At 47.3% G+C, this 18244-nt stretch overlaps 1 protein-coding gene and 1 long non-coding RNA gene across 3 annotated transcripts in view; one reads left to right on the forward strand and one right to left on the reverse strand.

Moving 5' to 3' along the window:
- LOC123347060 overlaps positions 1–8854 on the forward strand; it is a 33330-nt gene extending 24476 nt beyond the window's left edge. Inside the window, exons 2-3 of the long non-coding RNA XR_006573030.1 lie at positions 4788–4934; positions 8699–8854. This is a non-coding gene — a long non-coding RNA (uncharacterized LOC123347060). The remainder of the gene's footprint in view (positions 1–4787; positions 4935–8698) is intronic.
- SLC39A11 (solute carrier family 39 member 11) overlaps positions 1–18244 on the reverse strand; it is a 245794-nt gene that overhangs the window by 208834 nt on the left and 18716 nt on the right. For both annotated transcript variants that reach the window (XM_044984502.1, XM_044984501.1), the window contains exon 4: positions 14102–14260. In XM_044984502.1, coding sequence (XP_044840437.1) covers positions 14102–14260 — 159 coding nt within the window. The remainder of the gene's footprint in view (positions 1–14101; positions 14261–18244) is intronic.

Here is an 18244-nt window from a genome sequence, read left to right on the forward strand (position 1 = left end):
ATAGACCCATAGACTCTAAGGTCAGAAGGGACCATTATGATCATCTAGTCCGACCTCCTGCACAACGCAGGCCACAGAATCCTACCCATCCACTCCTGTAACAAACCCCTATCCTACGTCTGAGTTACTGAAGTCTTCAAATCGTGGTTTGAAGACCTCAAGCTGCAGAGAATCCTCCAGCAAGTGACTCATGCCCCACACTGCAGAGGAAGGCGAAAAACCTCCAGGGCCTCTGCCAATCTGCCCTGGAGGAAAATTCCTTCCCGACCCCAAATATGGTGATCAGTTAAACCCTGAGCATGTGGGCAAGACTCACCAGCCAGCACCCAGGAAAGAATTCTCTGCAGTAACTCAGATCCCATCCCATCTAACATCCCATCACAGACCACTGGGCATACTTACCTGCTGATAATCAAAGATCAATTGCCAAAATTAATTGCCATCCCATCATACCATCCCTTCCATAAACTTATCAAGCTTAGTCTTAAAGCCAGATATGTCTTTTGCCCCCACTACTCCCCTTGGAAGGCTGTTCCAGAACTTCACTCCTCTAATGGTTAGAAACCTTCATCTAATTACAAGTCTAAGCTTCCTAGTGTCCAGTTTATACCCATTTGTTCTTGTGTCCACATTGGTACTAAGCTTAAATAATTCCTCTCCCTCCCTAATATTAATCCCTCTGATATATTTATAAAGAGCAATCATATCCCCCCTCAACCTTCTTTTGGTTAGGCTAAACAAGCCAAGCTCTTCGAGTCTCCTTTCATAAGATAGGTTTTCCATTCCTCGGATCATCCTAGTAGCCCGTCTCTGAACCTGTTCCAGTTTGAATTCATCCTTCTTAAACATAGGAGACCAGAACTGCACACAGTATTCCAGATGAGGTCTCAGCAGTGCCTTATATAACGGTACTAACACCTCCTTATCTTTGCTGGAAATACCTCGCCTGATGCATCCTAAAACTGGGGCTGCACAACAGCGGTGGATAAAGTGATGGTCTCCCGCTGAGTCGCTGCGGCACGTGTAACTCATTAACTCCACCGACTATCCTGGAGGAGGGCGTGACACTTTGGTCAGGAGGAGCTCAGGTCTTGTACGGAGAGGCCCCCGTGTATGCGTGTTGGATATGGCAATCACCCTGCAAAAGGTTCCAATGTCTATTCATAGGTTGTCAGCAGAAGGACCCAACCACCCAGATGCACTGCACTGACCTTTCCCAACAAACTAGCATCTCTTCTGCATGCAGGATGCCTACCGGCAAACTGTGCTGCAGTGCACAGACTGTAGGGACACAGACGCTAAAGATGGCGACCTACCATTCCCACAACTAGTAAACCTGTCAGCATATATATGGTTTCCCTTCACAGGGCCTTACAGCCATTAAACAGCTATCACAGTTGATTTTAAGTGGCGGCCACAACTCCACCCCAGAGGTGTATACCTCGCAATATGCATATAGTCAGAGTGGTCTGGGATCCGTTAGGATGAAAACTGTTCTCAGCACAATTTAATCCATGTGCAGTTGAAGTCACGGTGGGGAATAAATACTGCAGAGTGAAGGCCTGGGTGAGGGACCCATCACAGCATCACTTCTATTAAAAGCCGTGACGCGGAGAAGCACGAGTAAAGCGGTTTAACTAGTTGGTTATCGACCAGCCCTCAGAAGCGGAGAGCTGAGCCGTGTCAGCACCACTCAATTACCTAACATTTTAATTTTAAATGTTACCTTCCCTGAGAATCACGATTAGCAACACACGAGCAGCTTAACAGGCAGCTCGCATCGGCTCTCTGGAAGACAGACGGCAATGCACTGAGAGCAACCAACATTCCTTTGACAGCCATTCCCATCTTCCCTTCCTCACAGCCTGCACGGCTACATTACGAAATATCAATGGCCATGAGCAGCAGCGTGGCCTCTGGAGAGCAAAGCCAACATCAAATTTATTTCTGGGGGCTAGGGGTTTTATTCCCCCTCCAGACTTCCAGATATCTCACAAACCACATGCTCAGTGCACAGTATTTAATTTCTTGGCGTTGGTAACATTTTGTACGTCTATAGCCCCATCCACCCAGGGACACCAGAGCCCAGAAGTTAAGCCTTTCAACTTCCCTGTGAGTTAGACGAATGTTATCTCCATTTGGGGATGGTGAAACTGCAGCTATGACTAGTCCAAAGTGCCACAGCGAGAAGAAAACCCCGGTCTCCTGTGCCCTCCCCTAAGCACTCACTGACCTTTATGGGCAGCATTAAACTCCAGCAAGGGATGACACGTCCCTAACTCTTATTAGGATCAGTTACACATGGGAGTTATACATGTCTACTAAAGGAAGACGAGATCAGCTGTGTCTCTGTGTCACTGACATCGAGGTGACCTGGTCATCCGGTACAACAAACAGTCATTGCAGTAATACATTGTCACAAGCTCCTGCTTCAAGAAAGGGAGCTTCTCTCCTTCTCCTGGATATTGTACTTCCATAAATTCTTCACGGCGCTTCTAACAACCCAGAGAATGTCACGGTCTGCTCCACCCATGCTGAATCCCTTCGAGGTCGAGCTACCCTCAGTCAGGTTTCGCACCCTCACCTCAAACACAGTAAGAATTACAGGTCCAATTCTCCTCTCCCTTTCACCAGCTTTACGCTGGTAAGACTCCAGCAACGCGAGTGGACTTGCATTGGATTGTACCAATGTCAGTGAAAGGAGAACCAGGCGCATTACCACTAACCCTATTTTAAAAGGGGTAGTCTTGGAACAGCGGGAGTAGGAAATGACCTACTTTTCTGTTCATCTTAATTTGGGTTCCCGAGATTCTGCCCTGAATAAACCTACGTACTGGCTTATGTACCTGGTTCACAGCACCTGCTATTTCCTGATGGGGCCTTCTGCCTCATTTGTATCATGATCTAGTCATGCCTGGTTCAACTCGTCGTTACAGAGCCCTGGCCTGCAAGCCTGTCACGAGCACATTCTGCCAGTGTTTAAGTCCCGATTTATATTCGAGAAGAAGCCACGTGCAAATCAGGCAATTACTCTGTGGCGTGTGTCTTTTGCACTAGAGTTCTGGAAGGTGGAGTGACAGACAGGTCTCGGCACTGGACCAAGAAAAGTGTGTTTAACATATGCCTCTAAAGATCTACTAAAGTCTAAAATGGTTCAAGGCATGCAGCTAAATCAGGCAGGACTGACACAGTTTAGATAAAATGCTGTCATGATCCTCAGGTTTTTCTTAATTGCAATTGTCAAATCTCTCTTCATTCCCTTGCATTGGGTACTAGGCAAAGGCAGATGGAAGTAAGTGATCCGTCTACGCAAGGATCAAAGGAGGCTACGCCATTTAGAACTGTATTAAAAGCAAGCCCAGTTCACATTTTGGAAGGATGCTTTTGGGACACAGGAAATCTGGGTTAGATTCTCTGCTCTACCACATACTAGAGAGACTGTTGTGATCATCTAGTCTGACATCCTAGCTGACACGGACCATATGACTTCCCTGGATTGATTCCTGTTTGAACTAAAGCACGTCTTTAGAAAAACATCCAATCTTGATTTTAAAACCTCCCGTGAGGGACAATCCATCCCATCCCAAGGTAAGTGATTCCAGTGGTTAGTTACCATCACACTGTTAAAAACCATGTACCTCATTCTGAGTCTGTATTTGTCTAGCCTCAGCTTCCAGCCCGTGGAAGGGTTTAGAGAAGCCCGCAGGCAGACCCCGGGTCAGAGTGCTCTCGAAGGGAAATCTCTGAGGCCTTATAGCTATCACTGTATGCTGCAAATCAACGTCTCTGAGCAGAGAGAGCACTGCTCAGCATTCTAAATAAAATCCAACCAGCACCGTGTATAAAACAGCTACGCTGTTCCAGTCTCTTCCTGCTGCCTCGCCAGCCAAGCACATCCAATAAACCCCAGTGAGACTCCAAGCATCTTCACCGGGCGCAGAGAATTGCTCCCGCGGGAATACAAAGTGGGACCAAAGTTCTTGTTCTACGTAAGATACGCGGCTTAATTAGCAAACGACTGTAAAATGTTATCAAACCACCAGTGACATCCCTTGTGCTGCACAAGATGCAAATACACAAAAAACTCCACAATGGGGGTGGAGGGCGCAGGGAGCGTGCTGCAGGCGCTGCTTATCATGCCGCTATCAATTGTCTCAATGTTCCCTCGCTATTCTCCCCATCTGGAGACCCCTCTCTCATCTGTCAGCTCGCCAGGGCAGGGGCTGGCTTAATGGCTCCAGGATTGTATCACCTGAGCACCTCATCATCTCTGATGTATTTATCCCCTCAAAGACCCTGGTCAGTAGGTCAGAGTTATCCCTAATTCACAGATGAGGGAATTGAGAGACAGGGCAATTAAGCAATTTGCTGAAAGTAACCGAACGTTTATGGCAAAGCAAACCCAGGTCTCTGGTGTCCCAGGCCAGCACCCTAACCACTGGACCATCCTTCCTCCATGCATACAGCCCCGAGCACAATGGGGCTGAGGCCTCAAGGTGCTACCACAATATAAGTCAACCCTCGCCCCAAAGAGCTTATTGTACAATCAAAAAGTGTAAAATTTGCATGAATGGCAGCTCTTTATAATAAGGCTTCAAACTAGACAGCACGTCAAATGAATCTGCTGAGTGATTCAGAGTGTACTCTGATAACGAATTGTCATTGTGCTGCTTTTTTTTAAGATATATATATTTTTGGTGAGCTACATAAAAGCAATTTTCCTTTCGTTGACATGTTCAAACACCCAGGGCTTGCAATCTTACTCCCTTTTTTCATTTTAATGGCAGGTTTCCGTTTCACGGCAGATGCGTTAATTTGGGCCTAGCACCTGTTTGTGAATTCACACGCAGCACAGGATCAAAGAAAAGCTCAACCCGTCTGGAGGGCTCTGCTTGCCAGTGGCTAAACAGAACCTTGCCACTTGAAATAGCCAGGTTAGTCCTGTAAATAATCTAAACCAGAGCTCAGCACCGAACAGCCTCACTTCGGAGAGTCATGTGAACACTGACTCCCACCCACCTCACTGAGCTTTGGATCAGATCCTAAGTAAGCCAGTACCTTCAATGGCCAGACATGCAGCGCAGTTACTGCAAGCAAAGGATTCTTGGGTTCCACTTCAGATCATCATGGTCTTGCTGCTTGGCTTGCAAAGCCAGTTAGGTGCCACTAATACTGAGTGCCCAACCTGAAATGTCCCCAGCCTGATTTTTAGAGGTTCTTGACCTCAGCCATCTCCCCGACTCGCTCTCTGAACCGAAAGGGTAGCCAGTGCAGACCTCAGAGAATAGGTGCTCTCCTATCTGCATGCAGCACCCACTGGGGACATGGAAACCTCCGGGAGAAATCCTAAGCAGCAAAGGATATTCTGTTCATATCCAATCTCATCCGCAGAGAAAGGAAAAGAAAATCAGAAGACGACGTCTGATACCTACCCAAAATTATTCTTTATATAGGGTATTTTCCTCATGGCCTGGCCACTCAGCCTTGGTTAGGTGCGTTAGAAGAACCGAATCAACCCAGAACGCTTCTGCAAACGTCGCCTTTACAATTTCTGTGCCAAGCCCCCAACAATAATTGAATTTCACAGCCAGCAAAGGCCTGTGCTACAGAGCAGAAAAACTCTTATGATAAGAAGGGGGGGGGGGGCGCGAAGTAATCATGCTGAGCTGCAGGGAAATAAGCCCTTTATCATGATTGCAAATGCATAGTAAAATAGAAAGTAACGATGGGAAAACTTTGCACTTCCTGCGATAAGGGGGACTGAGCTGACTGCAAGAAGTGGAATTAAATTTGGGTTCTCTGGCTGCAGGTTTGGTGGGGGGATAAACACTTTCTATTTCTTCCCACCCATAAAACTTCAATAACCATTTCTAGAACAACGCTGGGGATTCCCATACAGATTTCATTTTCTGGCAGTCTAGCCAGTGTGTATATAAATAAGCATGAAGTGCTGGAGAAGGGGATTTAGGCACAGAATTTCAGAGTATCACTTCTGTTTACCTTTGGACTTCAGATGCAAGGGCTTTCGTAGTGTTTAATGTATAATAGCAACATAGACACACTAATAAGGGAGCAGCCAGCTTAACGACAATCTCACACTGGAAACAAGTATTACTTTACCTACATTACTAAGAACACGATCAGTTACTAGAGGCAGAGAACTCTACAGAATCAATTTAATTGCAACTCTGGGCTCCCTTTATTTATTTGCATTTCTCTTAAGTTTGAGAAGGAAAAATCAGAGTCAATTTCATTTATGTTTCTAGCCCATTTCACTTTCAGATTTAGGGATACAATGTTTGGGCTCCAAAGGGGAAATCTTAAAAAAAAAAAAAAAAAAAAACATACAACTTTTCATAGGAATTTGAAATGAAAACCCCAAGTTGTAGAAACGTTTCAATGGGCATCTGGTTTCCACAAAAACTAAATCTGGGGCCAAACTGAAATCAACAGGTTCCCATTAACTTATTTACGGCTTTCAGTGGATTCTGCATATTGATTTAGGTGATTAATCTGCAGTTTAATTTTGGGTAATGTGTGTTGTAACTGTTCTGAGGGACCATGCCTGACGCGTTGGTTACCCAGTGTCTGTGGAGCATGCACCATGGGAAAAATTTACCTCTCTGCAGAAGGGAACAGCACAACACCGTCCAAGACCAATTAAGATCTAGGTCCCTATGCTGGCCCTCTGCACCCCTTGGCTATAGAGCTTGTTGTATGTATTTTAATGATTGTACTGCAAGTCAAGCTGTAAAGAAAGCATTGGTGGAAAATTTCTTATTTATCCACATTGGAGTTTGACACTACTGCCCGTCACCATGGTGTCTGAGCACCTGCCACATAAAATCAATAGCAATAGAGACGCCCTAATGGACATCATGGAACATCTGGCGCTTCTTTCCTTTCAGGGTAAAACCTCTGCTTGGGGTGGGGTTTTATCTAAAAAAATATAAATTAAGTAAATCTAGTGTGGCTGATTTGTTTCAAGGGTCAATTGGGCTATAAGATGGTTTCAACAGAGCGTCTCCTTTTTGAGGGATGAGGCCTTTCCAAAGAGGAAGGTTTTGCAGCATTTCCTGATGACAGTTTCCCCGGCTAAGCTCCCCAGAAAGGTTTCCGCTATTCAGTTAATCAGAGCAGAATCTGTGCTTCCATGCACAAAAATGGAAGGGCTGCTTTTTATTGATCTCAGCGTGGGGGGGGGACGGGGGGAGAAACGAGGGGGAAATCAAGAATGCAGAGAGTGAGCCCTGACTCACATTGAATCCCCCACCCTCAATTAATCTTTTCCCACTTTCTCCTTGTGCGTTGTGAAGCTGTCTCCTGAAAATACCTCCACTCCAGCACACACTTGAAAAGCTGGTGTCAGTTGCAGGGAGGTACACAAAATATCACTACATGCTGGAGTCAGTTTCATCTCTCTCTCTCTCTGATCAGGTCTAGTGATATAAAAATCGCATCTTGATCTTTTCCTGGTGCCAATGACAGGAATGTGACAAGTTTCCTCCACCTCACCTCCCCCCCCCACATTTCTGAAGGCTGTTTAAAACATCAGAGCCAAGCTCGAGGCATGTTTAACAACTGGTCTCTGCTTTACATTAGACGTAACAGCAGAAAGGGGGCATGGTCGGCACACTTCCCACCGGCTTGGTCCAGAGTTACTCAGGCCTCAGGAAACCAATTCGCAGCACACTGCAGAAAGGGCATGGTCCATGTGTGACAAATATGCTGCGATGTTCTGGACTAGTGCATCTGGCAGGCTGTAATAGACAGACATAAGCTGCCTTCGGCAGTACTACAGTGGTTTGTAATTATACATAAATACCTAACAGTGAATTAGTGATGTTTTGTTATTTGAGCGTAACTCTCTATTGGAGGTAACAAAACAATGGGTGACAAACATTTCAGACAAATGCTCCAGTTTCCACCACACAGTGGTTTTGTCTCTGCAACCCAACTAGTGCTCTTAAGGGGAGCAGGAGAAGGGAAAGAGAGGGGTTCTCTTCAGATTGCTATGCTAAACACCGGCGCGTTGAAAAAACAAGAAAGAGGGATGCTCTGAGCTAGATAAATCTCCTCCTCGCAGGCAGGATGCTAACACACACTACGCTGTCCGTCAAATACTGGCAGCCTTTGCTAAAAACAAAAAAAAGCCAATCCAAGCACATTATACGAGCGTCCCTGCATGGATGGTGTGCAATAGAGTACCAGCCATGAGGGAGAAGGCTCATGTTCCCTGATCTCCTTCCTATTCCCAATAATAAACCCACGTCTTGACACTATTTCTGGTTCCATATGATGGAGAATTACAATAGCCCTGGGGAAAGGGTTCTCTCATTTCTTCCCTCTATACTACAGAATCCTGCGAGCGAGGAGTAGAATTCCTAGCTCAGGCAGACATACTCACGCTAGCTTGAGGAGCGTAGCTACAGTAGCACAGGTAGCAATTGCAAACCCACGGGGTTCAGGCAGGTTAGGACTGCGCACAGCTTAGCCAGGCTTGCACTGCCGCTGCCCGTGCGACACTACTATTTACACTTGCACGAGCACGTCTACGCGAGCTGGGAATCACACCCCTCGCTCATCGTGCGGACGTGCCCTAAAACAAGACTAATGCTCTCGGAACCCTTTCAACGGCACGGGGCATGAAAGTTCGTGGCAGAGCGGGGGAGACTCATCCAAGCTTTTTTCCTTGCAGAAGTGGACAGTTCAGAGTGCCAACAAGAAAGGAGTCCAGTCGAGCGCCAAACTTACCACTGTTCTACACAACCTGGCTTCTGTGTCTTTGGCCTGCGGCTGTTAGCAGCTATATCTGTACATTATTAGCAACGCAGGGGCCAAGTTAACAAATCTAGGTGCCTAACTTTAGTCAGCTAAATAAAAACTTCTTGATTTTCATCACCCAGAGCTCCTATTGATTTCCATAGCAGCTTCTGGTACCCAACTCCTTCAAAAAAAAAAAAAAAAAAGGAGCCTGTGTCACCGATGCTGGTGGAAGGGAAGTATAAAAACAGACATTATTTGCTCAGAACTGGCAGAACATCCTACAGGGAACTAGAACGTGGCCTTGTTTAACTGGGCGCGTGCCACACCGCAGTTTGCACCACTGCAGCCGATGGAGACATGCTTGTCTAGTTCCATCCAAGTCATTTTGAAATGTCGAGGTCCCTATACGCAATTGCAGCATAGCTCCTCCTGGCTTACATTGAGCACACTTGGCTCATTCTCTGGAGCTCCTCCCGACAGCATCCCATTGCCCGGTTCACCTCCAGGTGTGTTATCACCTGTACTCAATAGGAAACACACCCAAACCAGAGTCTCACCCTCAGTGAACCCAACTAATGAAAGAACAGATGGGTTAAATCTTCCAAATTAAAAATCTAATGGATTAGATCCTTCCCTTTGTGAAGAACCTAATGACAAACTGTTCCGCCCCATTAGCCAGTTTGTCCCACAGGGCTCCACCAGGGAACACAAACACTTCCTTAGGTATCTTTAGTAACCGCACCAGTCCTCTGTGAACTGCCTGAAAAGGGGGAAGAGTTGCTACACCCCAAAGCAGCTAGGGAGAAGCATCAAGCACATCAAAGCAAAGTCATCGTTACATAGAGAACAGTCCACTAAAAAAAACCCAGGAATTCCTTATCCATCACCATCTCCTTTCATAATGATGGTGCGTATTAGCATCCCTTTGTACTCCCCTCTGGGTCCTTTCTCCATGAGAGACCTCAGTGAGGAAGTGTGCTGCTTTGTCCTTCAAGCTCCTTTTTCCTTCAACTGATTCACCCAAGGATTTGAGGAGCTTGGAGTAAATTACAAGAACTTAAGCCTGACAGGTGCTTGAGCATCAATGACTAAAGCTCTGCTTGGGAGAGGTTTTAATCCAAAAGATGGGAAAGAAACTGAGTCAAATTCACCCCCGTGTCAGGCCATTACAATCCCAGGCAGTTACTTCAGAGATGTCATTGGCCCATTAAGTTTAAAAAGGTAGAAGAGGCATGTTTTTTAATCAGAATACTGCAGTTCTATACATTGTTAAAGTGAGTCACTCCCCACGTCCCTCTCATGACATCCCCCACACCACCACCACGTCTCTTTGCTAGGCTGTGCTCCCCACAAAGCAATCGAAGGCCTCAAGACATGGGGAGACCTCTAAGCCCACACACAACCCCACTGACTTCAGAGTCAGTTCAGCCTGGGCATTATTCCTCCTTTTTACACGCACCGTTCCAGTAACTCCTGGTGCATTTGGCATTTTTTATTCTAGCATGAGTGGGATGAGGGCATTGCTTTGACTGCAGGCTCTTCGGGATAGGGACTGGTTTTTTTGTTCTGGGTTTGTACAGCTCCTAGCACCGCACTCCATGACAGGGGCTACTAGGCACTACCACAGTATAAATCAGAAACAACAAAGCACACTACTGCTGTGCTGGGGGTATTCCGTCCCCCCACTTGGTAGAATGGGAGGAAGAGAAGCGGAGAGAATCCTTCTCTTATCCCCGAAGAGCGAGTATTAGGCAAATGGAACAAGTGTCGTCAGACCCTTGCAGGATTACTACTCATTAAGCTAAAATATTAACACTCCCTCCCAAATGAACTCCAAGGGAAGAGCGTGGAAGGACCCACCCGCCCCTCTGATTTAAGAAGACATCGATAAGGCATCAACTACAAGCCAAAACTCAGGTTTCAGAGGGGTAGCCGTGTTAGTCTGTAACAGCGAAAACAAGGAGTCCTTGTGGCACCTCAGAGACTAACAAATTTATTTGGGCATAAGCTTTCGTGGGCTAGAACCCACTTCATCAGATGCATGGAGTGGAAGCCAAACGTCAGTTCAGCTCCTGGTGTTATTTTAACTGGGTTCAAATCAAAACCTCTCTAGAAAGGGGAGCCTCTTAAACAGAGCATGGAATAATGGGGCAAGGGCCTTTTTGAGGACCAAAGCTTGGCTTGGAAGCGAGAGACCAACAGCGCCAGATGGATTAAGCCAGCAGCAATCGGGGAACATCTCTAACTTGATCACTTTGCTCTGTCCACTCCTCCTGTCATCTCTTTCCTAGCCCACCATTTCCCACACAGTCCTGTACCCCGCCTCCTCTCACTCAACCCTGCAGGCACAGGCGACGTAGGCTTCTTCCCAATAGGCAGAGAAAAACCTTAGAGACATTGGTCAGAAGCGGGTTGCGTGGCGGAACTGTTTACTTTCTCTGCTGGGAGCTATCGGCAGCTGATCAAATACATTAGACGGTCCCTTATAATGACAGGCAATTATTGCAAACACCAATACAGGCAAGATACTTTTGTTTTTAAACTTGGGCCTAAGTGAAACAAAGGGGTGTTTGAGGACGATAACCTTCACACAACTTGAAGCACAATAGAGAGCTGATTGCATTCATTGGGTTGCGTGACAGAGCTGGATCTTGGGCTGGGTTGCTTTACATGCCTCTGATACCAGGACATGCCTAACCCCATGTTATTTACACCACAGGTCAATGCTCCTTCCACTCAAATACACGACAATCTGGTGACTTTCATCTTCCAAATTCTGAGAGGAACTAAGCAACAAATGGAAGTTTAAAAAACTCCCACATTACCGTAGAGGGGCTCATGGAGTGCCAGACTACTGGAGCCTTTATTTTTATCTATCAAAGTTTTCAGATGAACCAATTTACAGACAGGGAAATCGAGGCACAGAAAAATTAAGTGACTTGCCCACAGTCATACAGGGAGTCAGTGGCAGAGTGAGGAATTGTGCCTAGATCACCTGAATCCAGCCCAGTACCTTAACCACAAGACCACCATTCCTCCCTATTTACAGTACATCCTAGAACTGAGCTTACTACTATAGACTCTTGTATAAGATATTAAAAAAAAAATTAACGTATTCAACTGTGCCAAAATGGGAAGGGGGGAAAAGAATCTGATAGGGGAGGGAGAAGCATTCGTTAGATATCAGAGTTACCAATTCTTGCAATTTTCCAAGAATTGTTGTTAATATTTTGTTATTCTTAAAGCCCCAGCTCCTGGAGTCATGTGATCATATGACAAACTCAGTTGTCATTTACAGTTTCTTGCCCTTGTAGTTGCAGAGAAAGTCTTGAAAACCTGACCCTAAATCAGTGTTTCTCAAACTGGGGTCTCCACTTGTGTAGGGAAACCCCCTGGCGGGCCAGGCCGGTTTGTTTACCTGCCCCGTCCGCAGGTCTGGCCGACACAGCTCCCTCTGGCCATGGTTTGCCGCTGCAGGCCAATGGGGGCTGCTGGAAGTGGTGGCCAGTAAGTAAGTCCCTCGGCCCGTGCCACTTCCACAATTGTGTTGGCAATGCTGCAAATTACATCTCAGGATTGAAACAAAGGTCTCACCTGGACTGTTTGGAAACCACTGCCAGTTAAAGATACAAAACATAAAAAAAGGAAAGAGCCGACACTTTTATGTGTGTGGCCTAAAGCCATGTTCAGCCCAGACACCAACTTAGAGGAAACCCAGGGAAATGCAGTTTCATTAAATCTCCCACAGAAACTGATTAGTATCTGGCTTCTGCCAGAATGGAAACTAATATGAGGTTAAGAAAAAAATCCATCTAACTTTATTAGCCAAAACACAGAGTAACATCAACACTCCTGATGCTTTGTTGCCTGACATGACTATCGAACACACAGCCACCTCGACCTTCTGAAGAGCTCTTCTAGACAGCTAGCAAAGCCAAGGAAATCAATGTTTTTATCACCAGGCCCTGTTGGTTACTGCAGTTCATCCTTTTCACTTGCACCAGCTAAAGGAAGGTTTAACAAGGGCAGCGTTTCCACCTCTTATGAATCTCCCAGTATTCAGTGTTTTAAAGCTCCAGCTCCTGGAGTCATGTTACAAAACAAAAATATCACCCTTTAAAAAAAACAAAAAACAAGTTCCTAGCCTGATGATTGCTGAGAAAAGCTTGAAAGTGTGACTCAAACGTACCCTAAAGGCTCAGAAACAGGATGCAAGTGGGGTGGGGTGGGGTTCAAAAATCTCATGATTCTTTTGAGGGTTGCTTCAGGATTTTTTAACAGTGGGGGTTGGCGACACTGCAACAAGCTGAGCCCAGCTTTCATAGCAAAACCCTGAAGCCATGCAAAATCCATCCTGGGGATCCCCAAATACCGTGGGGAACAGTCTGAGATAAGCCCCAACCCAAAACCAAGCCAAAGGCCAGTGCAGTCAGCTGCCCTTCCATCCCCACTGCTGCTGGATAGGTCCATCCAGGAGCTCTGTACGTTAGACGTGGGAGGTAACCGTCCCGCTCTACTGGGTGCTGGGGAGGGGTCGTGCTGTGCCTAGGTCGGGCAAAGATGTGGACAAACTGGAGAGAGTCCAGAGGAGGGCAAGAAAAATGGCAAAACATTTAGAAAACCTCAGCTGGGAGGAAAGGGGAAGAAAAACGGGGCCTGTTTAGTCTTGAGAAAAGGAGACTGAGGGGAAGGGGACCTGCTACTTCTCAGATATGTGAAAGGCTGCTATAAAAAGAGGACTCTGCTCAATTGTTCTCCGTGTCCACTGAAGGTAGCACAAGTAGTACTGGGCTTCATCTGCCGCAAGGGAGAGTTAGGCTAGATATGAGGACAAAGCTTCCAATTATAAGGGAGTTTCTAACTTTCTAACCTTCCCAAGGGAGGCTGTGGAATCCCCGTCATTGGAGGGTCTAAGAACAGGTTGGACAAACACCCGACAGGGACGGTCTAGGTTTACTTGGTCCTGCCACAGCACAGGGGGTGGACTTAGTGACTTCTCCAGGTCCCTCCCAGCCCCACCTTTCTATGAGCCGCTCCCCTAAGAGAGCACACGATTTAGGGCAGCAGACCTCTATTTGCTACCTAGGGAATCTGCAAGAGGGGGGAATGCGCAGATGAGTCCGGGGTGGTGACAGCACAGACACTGCGCTGCCAGCTCAGAGACCAGACTTTACTCTGCCGCGTTCAAGAGCAACACGTAACCCCCCTCGTGCATCCAGTACCGTGCAGGTCAGCTAGAAACAGGCTTCCAGCAGCCCACGGTCCCGGACACAAACAGGGTGGGTGGGAGACTAGCCCAAGGCCACTGACAGCAGACAGTCAGACGGCTACTTACCAGCAACGGGAGGAGGAGGTCGGCCAAGTAGACAAAAGCTGCTCCCAGGGTGAAGCCAACAGCTACCGGGAAGAAAGCAAAAGCCCCGAAATCCCCAGAATCTTCAGCCAATTCAATGGCAGGAGCCAGGAGGGACCAGTAAGATGCAGCTAACATGACCTAAGGACAGAGAACATAAATACATACAGGTTATGGGATTACCCCCAATCGAGATCAGGCCCCAATGCGTTGGGTGCTGTACATACACGCAATAAAGAGACAGGCCAAAGGTGGTGGTGGGGAAACTGAGGCAGAGGGTGACCAGCTTTAATTCTCACCAGAGCTCAGTGCAGAGGTGGGAACAGAAGCCAGGTCTCTTGATGCCCAATCAGGTGCCCTGCCTCTGCTTCAACATCAAGGGTTGTGTTAGACTCCAGAGAGCACGCTGCCTCTGGACCACGAATCACTCCAACTCCCTCCAACCACCACGCTCCTCCCAGGTAACCCAGGCACCTTGCCCAGCAACCCACACTCAACTAACTTCCCTCCTGGTTCCTTAATAACCCTCCTCTAGCAGGAGGCAAAGAGCAAACCCCCTTCGTGGATTCACCATGCTGACCTCTGCTCACGTAAGGTTGTTGAGCAGATTCACAACACACCAGAAGTTAAATAAATGGGCACGTGCACATTGTACAGACAGCATCCACACTGTTCCGCTAACACACTCCTTTGGTGACAGTGTTTAGTTACTATCCAAACTCTCAGCTTCCTCCAGCTTTCTGGATGGCACCGGCCCTGAAACAACACTCACAGTGGCTTGCCAGGGCTCACACCTAGCGGACTTCCGTTCACGCCAGCCACAGACGCTCCAGCTTATTCACCGTCACTTTTGCCATCGCACTTGGCAATGTGAAAGGTGACACGACCACTCAGACTGACCGATGAGATTCGAGCCAACTTCCGCACAGAGCAGTCACTGAAGTACAATGAAGAAAGGAGAAGGGGATTAAGCATGAGCTGTGCAAAGCCATCAGTTTTCACCCAGCCAGCCTTGAGGCAGGAAAACAATTGACGGGCATACTTACTTGCTAGGCTCATCCTACTGAGGATTAACACATCCATAATAACCCTTCCCAGAGGGGAGCAGCGGGAGGGGAGGGAAGGACTGGCTCCCATCCACATACTAGTTCTTAGTGACAACAGGGAATGCCAGAGACAGAGGCCTCTGCACAACACAATAAAATATGAATGTCTTCTAATTTGTGTCACCTGTTTTCACCACAAAGCACATTCAGGGATGCTTCGAAGAGACCACATCAGGTTGGACTAAACAGAGTTACACTAGCCTGAGGTGTTAACAATCAACACCTTATGTTATTAAAATGAACAGCCAAACAATTCTCATGTGTTTCTACTATTAATGCAGATTGAAATGCCAAAAGTGACCAGTTAGAGATTGAAACCAGATGAGTCAATTTCACCTACTAGCTCTCAGATCTACAAACAGCTCCTATCACCCAGGTACCTAAGCACTGACATTAACTCAACGCAGGGTCTGGAACATGGACACCACAGGCTAATATTTGATTCCCAACACACATAAAAACCTTATTTCCATTAGAGACTAAAATTTATTTGGGCATAAGCTAAAACCCACTTCATCAGATTTTAGCCAACGAAAGCTTATGCCAAATAAATTCGTTAGTCTCTAAGGTGCCACAAGGACTCCTCGTTGTTTTTGCTGATACAGACTAACACAGCTCCCCGTCTGAAACCTTATTTCCATTGGTATTGAAGTACTTTGCTCATGGCAGGCAGGAAATTGATCAAGATCCACAGGGCTCCAGTGACCTGGGAGAGACTCTCCAATCTACTAAGAGGGGCCGGGGTTAGTTATATGGCAATTGCTCTACTAGCCCTGCAAATCAGTTACCAGAAGAGCAGGGGGAGTGGACCCAATCCAGCACTCTTCTCCCCCCCCCGCTCCCCCGCCTCCATCCCTACAGAGAACAGCACTGAGTCGACAGGTGGAAGGGGAAGGCAGGAATCCAAGCAGTCATTTGTTCACTCAGCTCCCCACGCTGAGCACGCCTGTTGCTGAAAAAAGAACAAGCTGTACTGCAGCGTTTCCCAGATGACATGGCATGACACCAGGCCACAAGGGAGAATTCGGCTCATCCCGAAAAGAAGAGGAAGTGTTAGAAAACAATTCCCTCTGAAAGAGAGCTAAACCGCGCTCACTGCTTCAAATCCAGGAGCCTCAGCCGATGCACGTTCCTTGCTCTGGCCGGGACCCAACCCACACAGCTCCTACTGACTTCAGCTCAAGCCCACGCCCCTCTGAAAGTCAGACCCAAGGTGGGCACTCAAAGTCAGCTGGCACTTCCTGTTTTACGTGTGCCCAGGCACTCCGTTAGCCCGGTGACGGGCACTGTGTTTAAAACCTACCTAGAAACCAGCCTCAGGACAACGTGTTCTCATCAACTGGCAGCTGCCGCTGGCCTACGTGAAAGGAGCTTGGAGGGATCTCGAAATGGAAACTAGACGCCAAACCCACCAGCCAACTGGCAGTCTCAGTCATGGCTCTTCTTGATCTCAGCCAGAGGCTGGCTCCAAAGGGGAGGACACAACTCCCCACTGACTCCTAGAGCCGTTCCCTCCACACCAGGGTTGAGGGCGTTTCCACTGCTGCCCCCTATCCCAGAGTGGCACAGAGGTTTCCAAACACTAGGTAGAGATTGCTAATTAACAGACCATGAAGAGACACTGAAGATCTGTTGATGAAGGGAGTCAGTTATATCGTCTGGGTCACTGCCCCATCGCCACGTCTGTATGTCCAATGCTATCAACAGCGAGAGCTTTGGGAGCAGCAGACGGGATGCCAGGCCAGCGCCGGTGCTGGCTGCTTTCATGTTTTGTTGAGAAGTATTTTGTTGTTCTAGCCTGTAGCTACTGTGCATAATAATAATATATGGAGATAGACCTGTCTCCTAAAACTGGAAGGAACCTTGAAAGATCATCTAGTCCAGCCCTCTGCCTTCACTAGCAGGGCCAAGTACTGATTTTACCCCAGATCCCTAAGTGGCCCCCCTCAAGGATTGAACTCACAACCCTTGGTTTAGGAAGCCAGTGCTCAAACCACTGAGCTCCAATCTCCTCCATCTAGCCATCAGCCGCACCACATCAGCGAAGGGGAATCTCTAAGACACCAATTCCCCTAGGATATGTGTGTTTCTGTGGCTGCTTGTAAACAGACCTGCTGAGCGGGCAGGGGTAGAAGGGAGAGACATACACAGGCCTGAGGTGGGGGGGACACTAGATACTGCACTGATCTGCCGGGACGCCCTGAATCTCTTTGGGGTTAGTTAGTCCATAATGAAGTCAAGAGAGAATGCGGTAGTTTTAGGCTTGATGCACAGACCTCCTCCTGTTAGCACAGGATCAAAATGATCACAGGACACTGGGTTCGAAACCCACCCAGATCCTATGCAGCTTCCTGGATAAAGGAATTCTGTGTGTACACACGCACGCACACAAGTTAACTCCCTGCTAAAAGTACTGATCACACCACTGCAAATGGTAACAAGTGAGGAGATAACAGCAGTCAAGTCATTTCATCATCCCATCTAGGTGCCACTTGGCTTTTCCCCTACCCTAACCTCAGCTACTTTCCTTCCACCAGCACAATGCACATCTTTTCACCCATATCCTAGAACCACCAATGGGAAACCTTGAACTCCAACCACAGGTAACGTAGGGCTTGGCGTGATTCATAAACGAGACTGCACGGAATTCTGCAGGTGCCTTGGTGTCGGTTTAAGCAGCAAGATAACGAGGGCAGTGCGAACAGCTGTGAGAAGTTTTCCAACACACTTCTCTGCAATGGATCCATTTTGCCCCAGGACGCCTTCCCTGGCCCCTGTCGTGCCAGGTGGAGATGCAAGTCCCAAGTCTACATTTGGCCCATAAAGCTTTATTAAAGTAGCAGAGAAATCCATTCCCCAGATTATAGTTAAGCAAGAAAGGAAATATCAGATCCTCAAATACCCAGCATAAATACAGACTTCATCAATTTATTCATTTCATTTCCTCTCCTCTCCTCTCTCTCCTCCCACTCCCCCGAGTGTTAGATGTACCAGGCTTGATTAATCAAAAATAATCAGC

Source organism: Mauremys mutica, chromosome 12 (genome assembly GCF_020497125.1).
Source record: "Mauremys mutica isolate MM-2020 ecotype Southern chromosome 12, ASM2049712v1, whole genome shotgun sequence".
In the NCBI taxonomy this organism is placed as follows: domain Eukaryota; kingdom Metazoa; phylum Chordata; order Testudines; family Geoemydidae; genus Mauremys; species Mauremys mutica.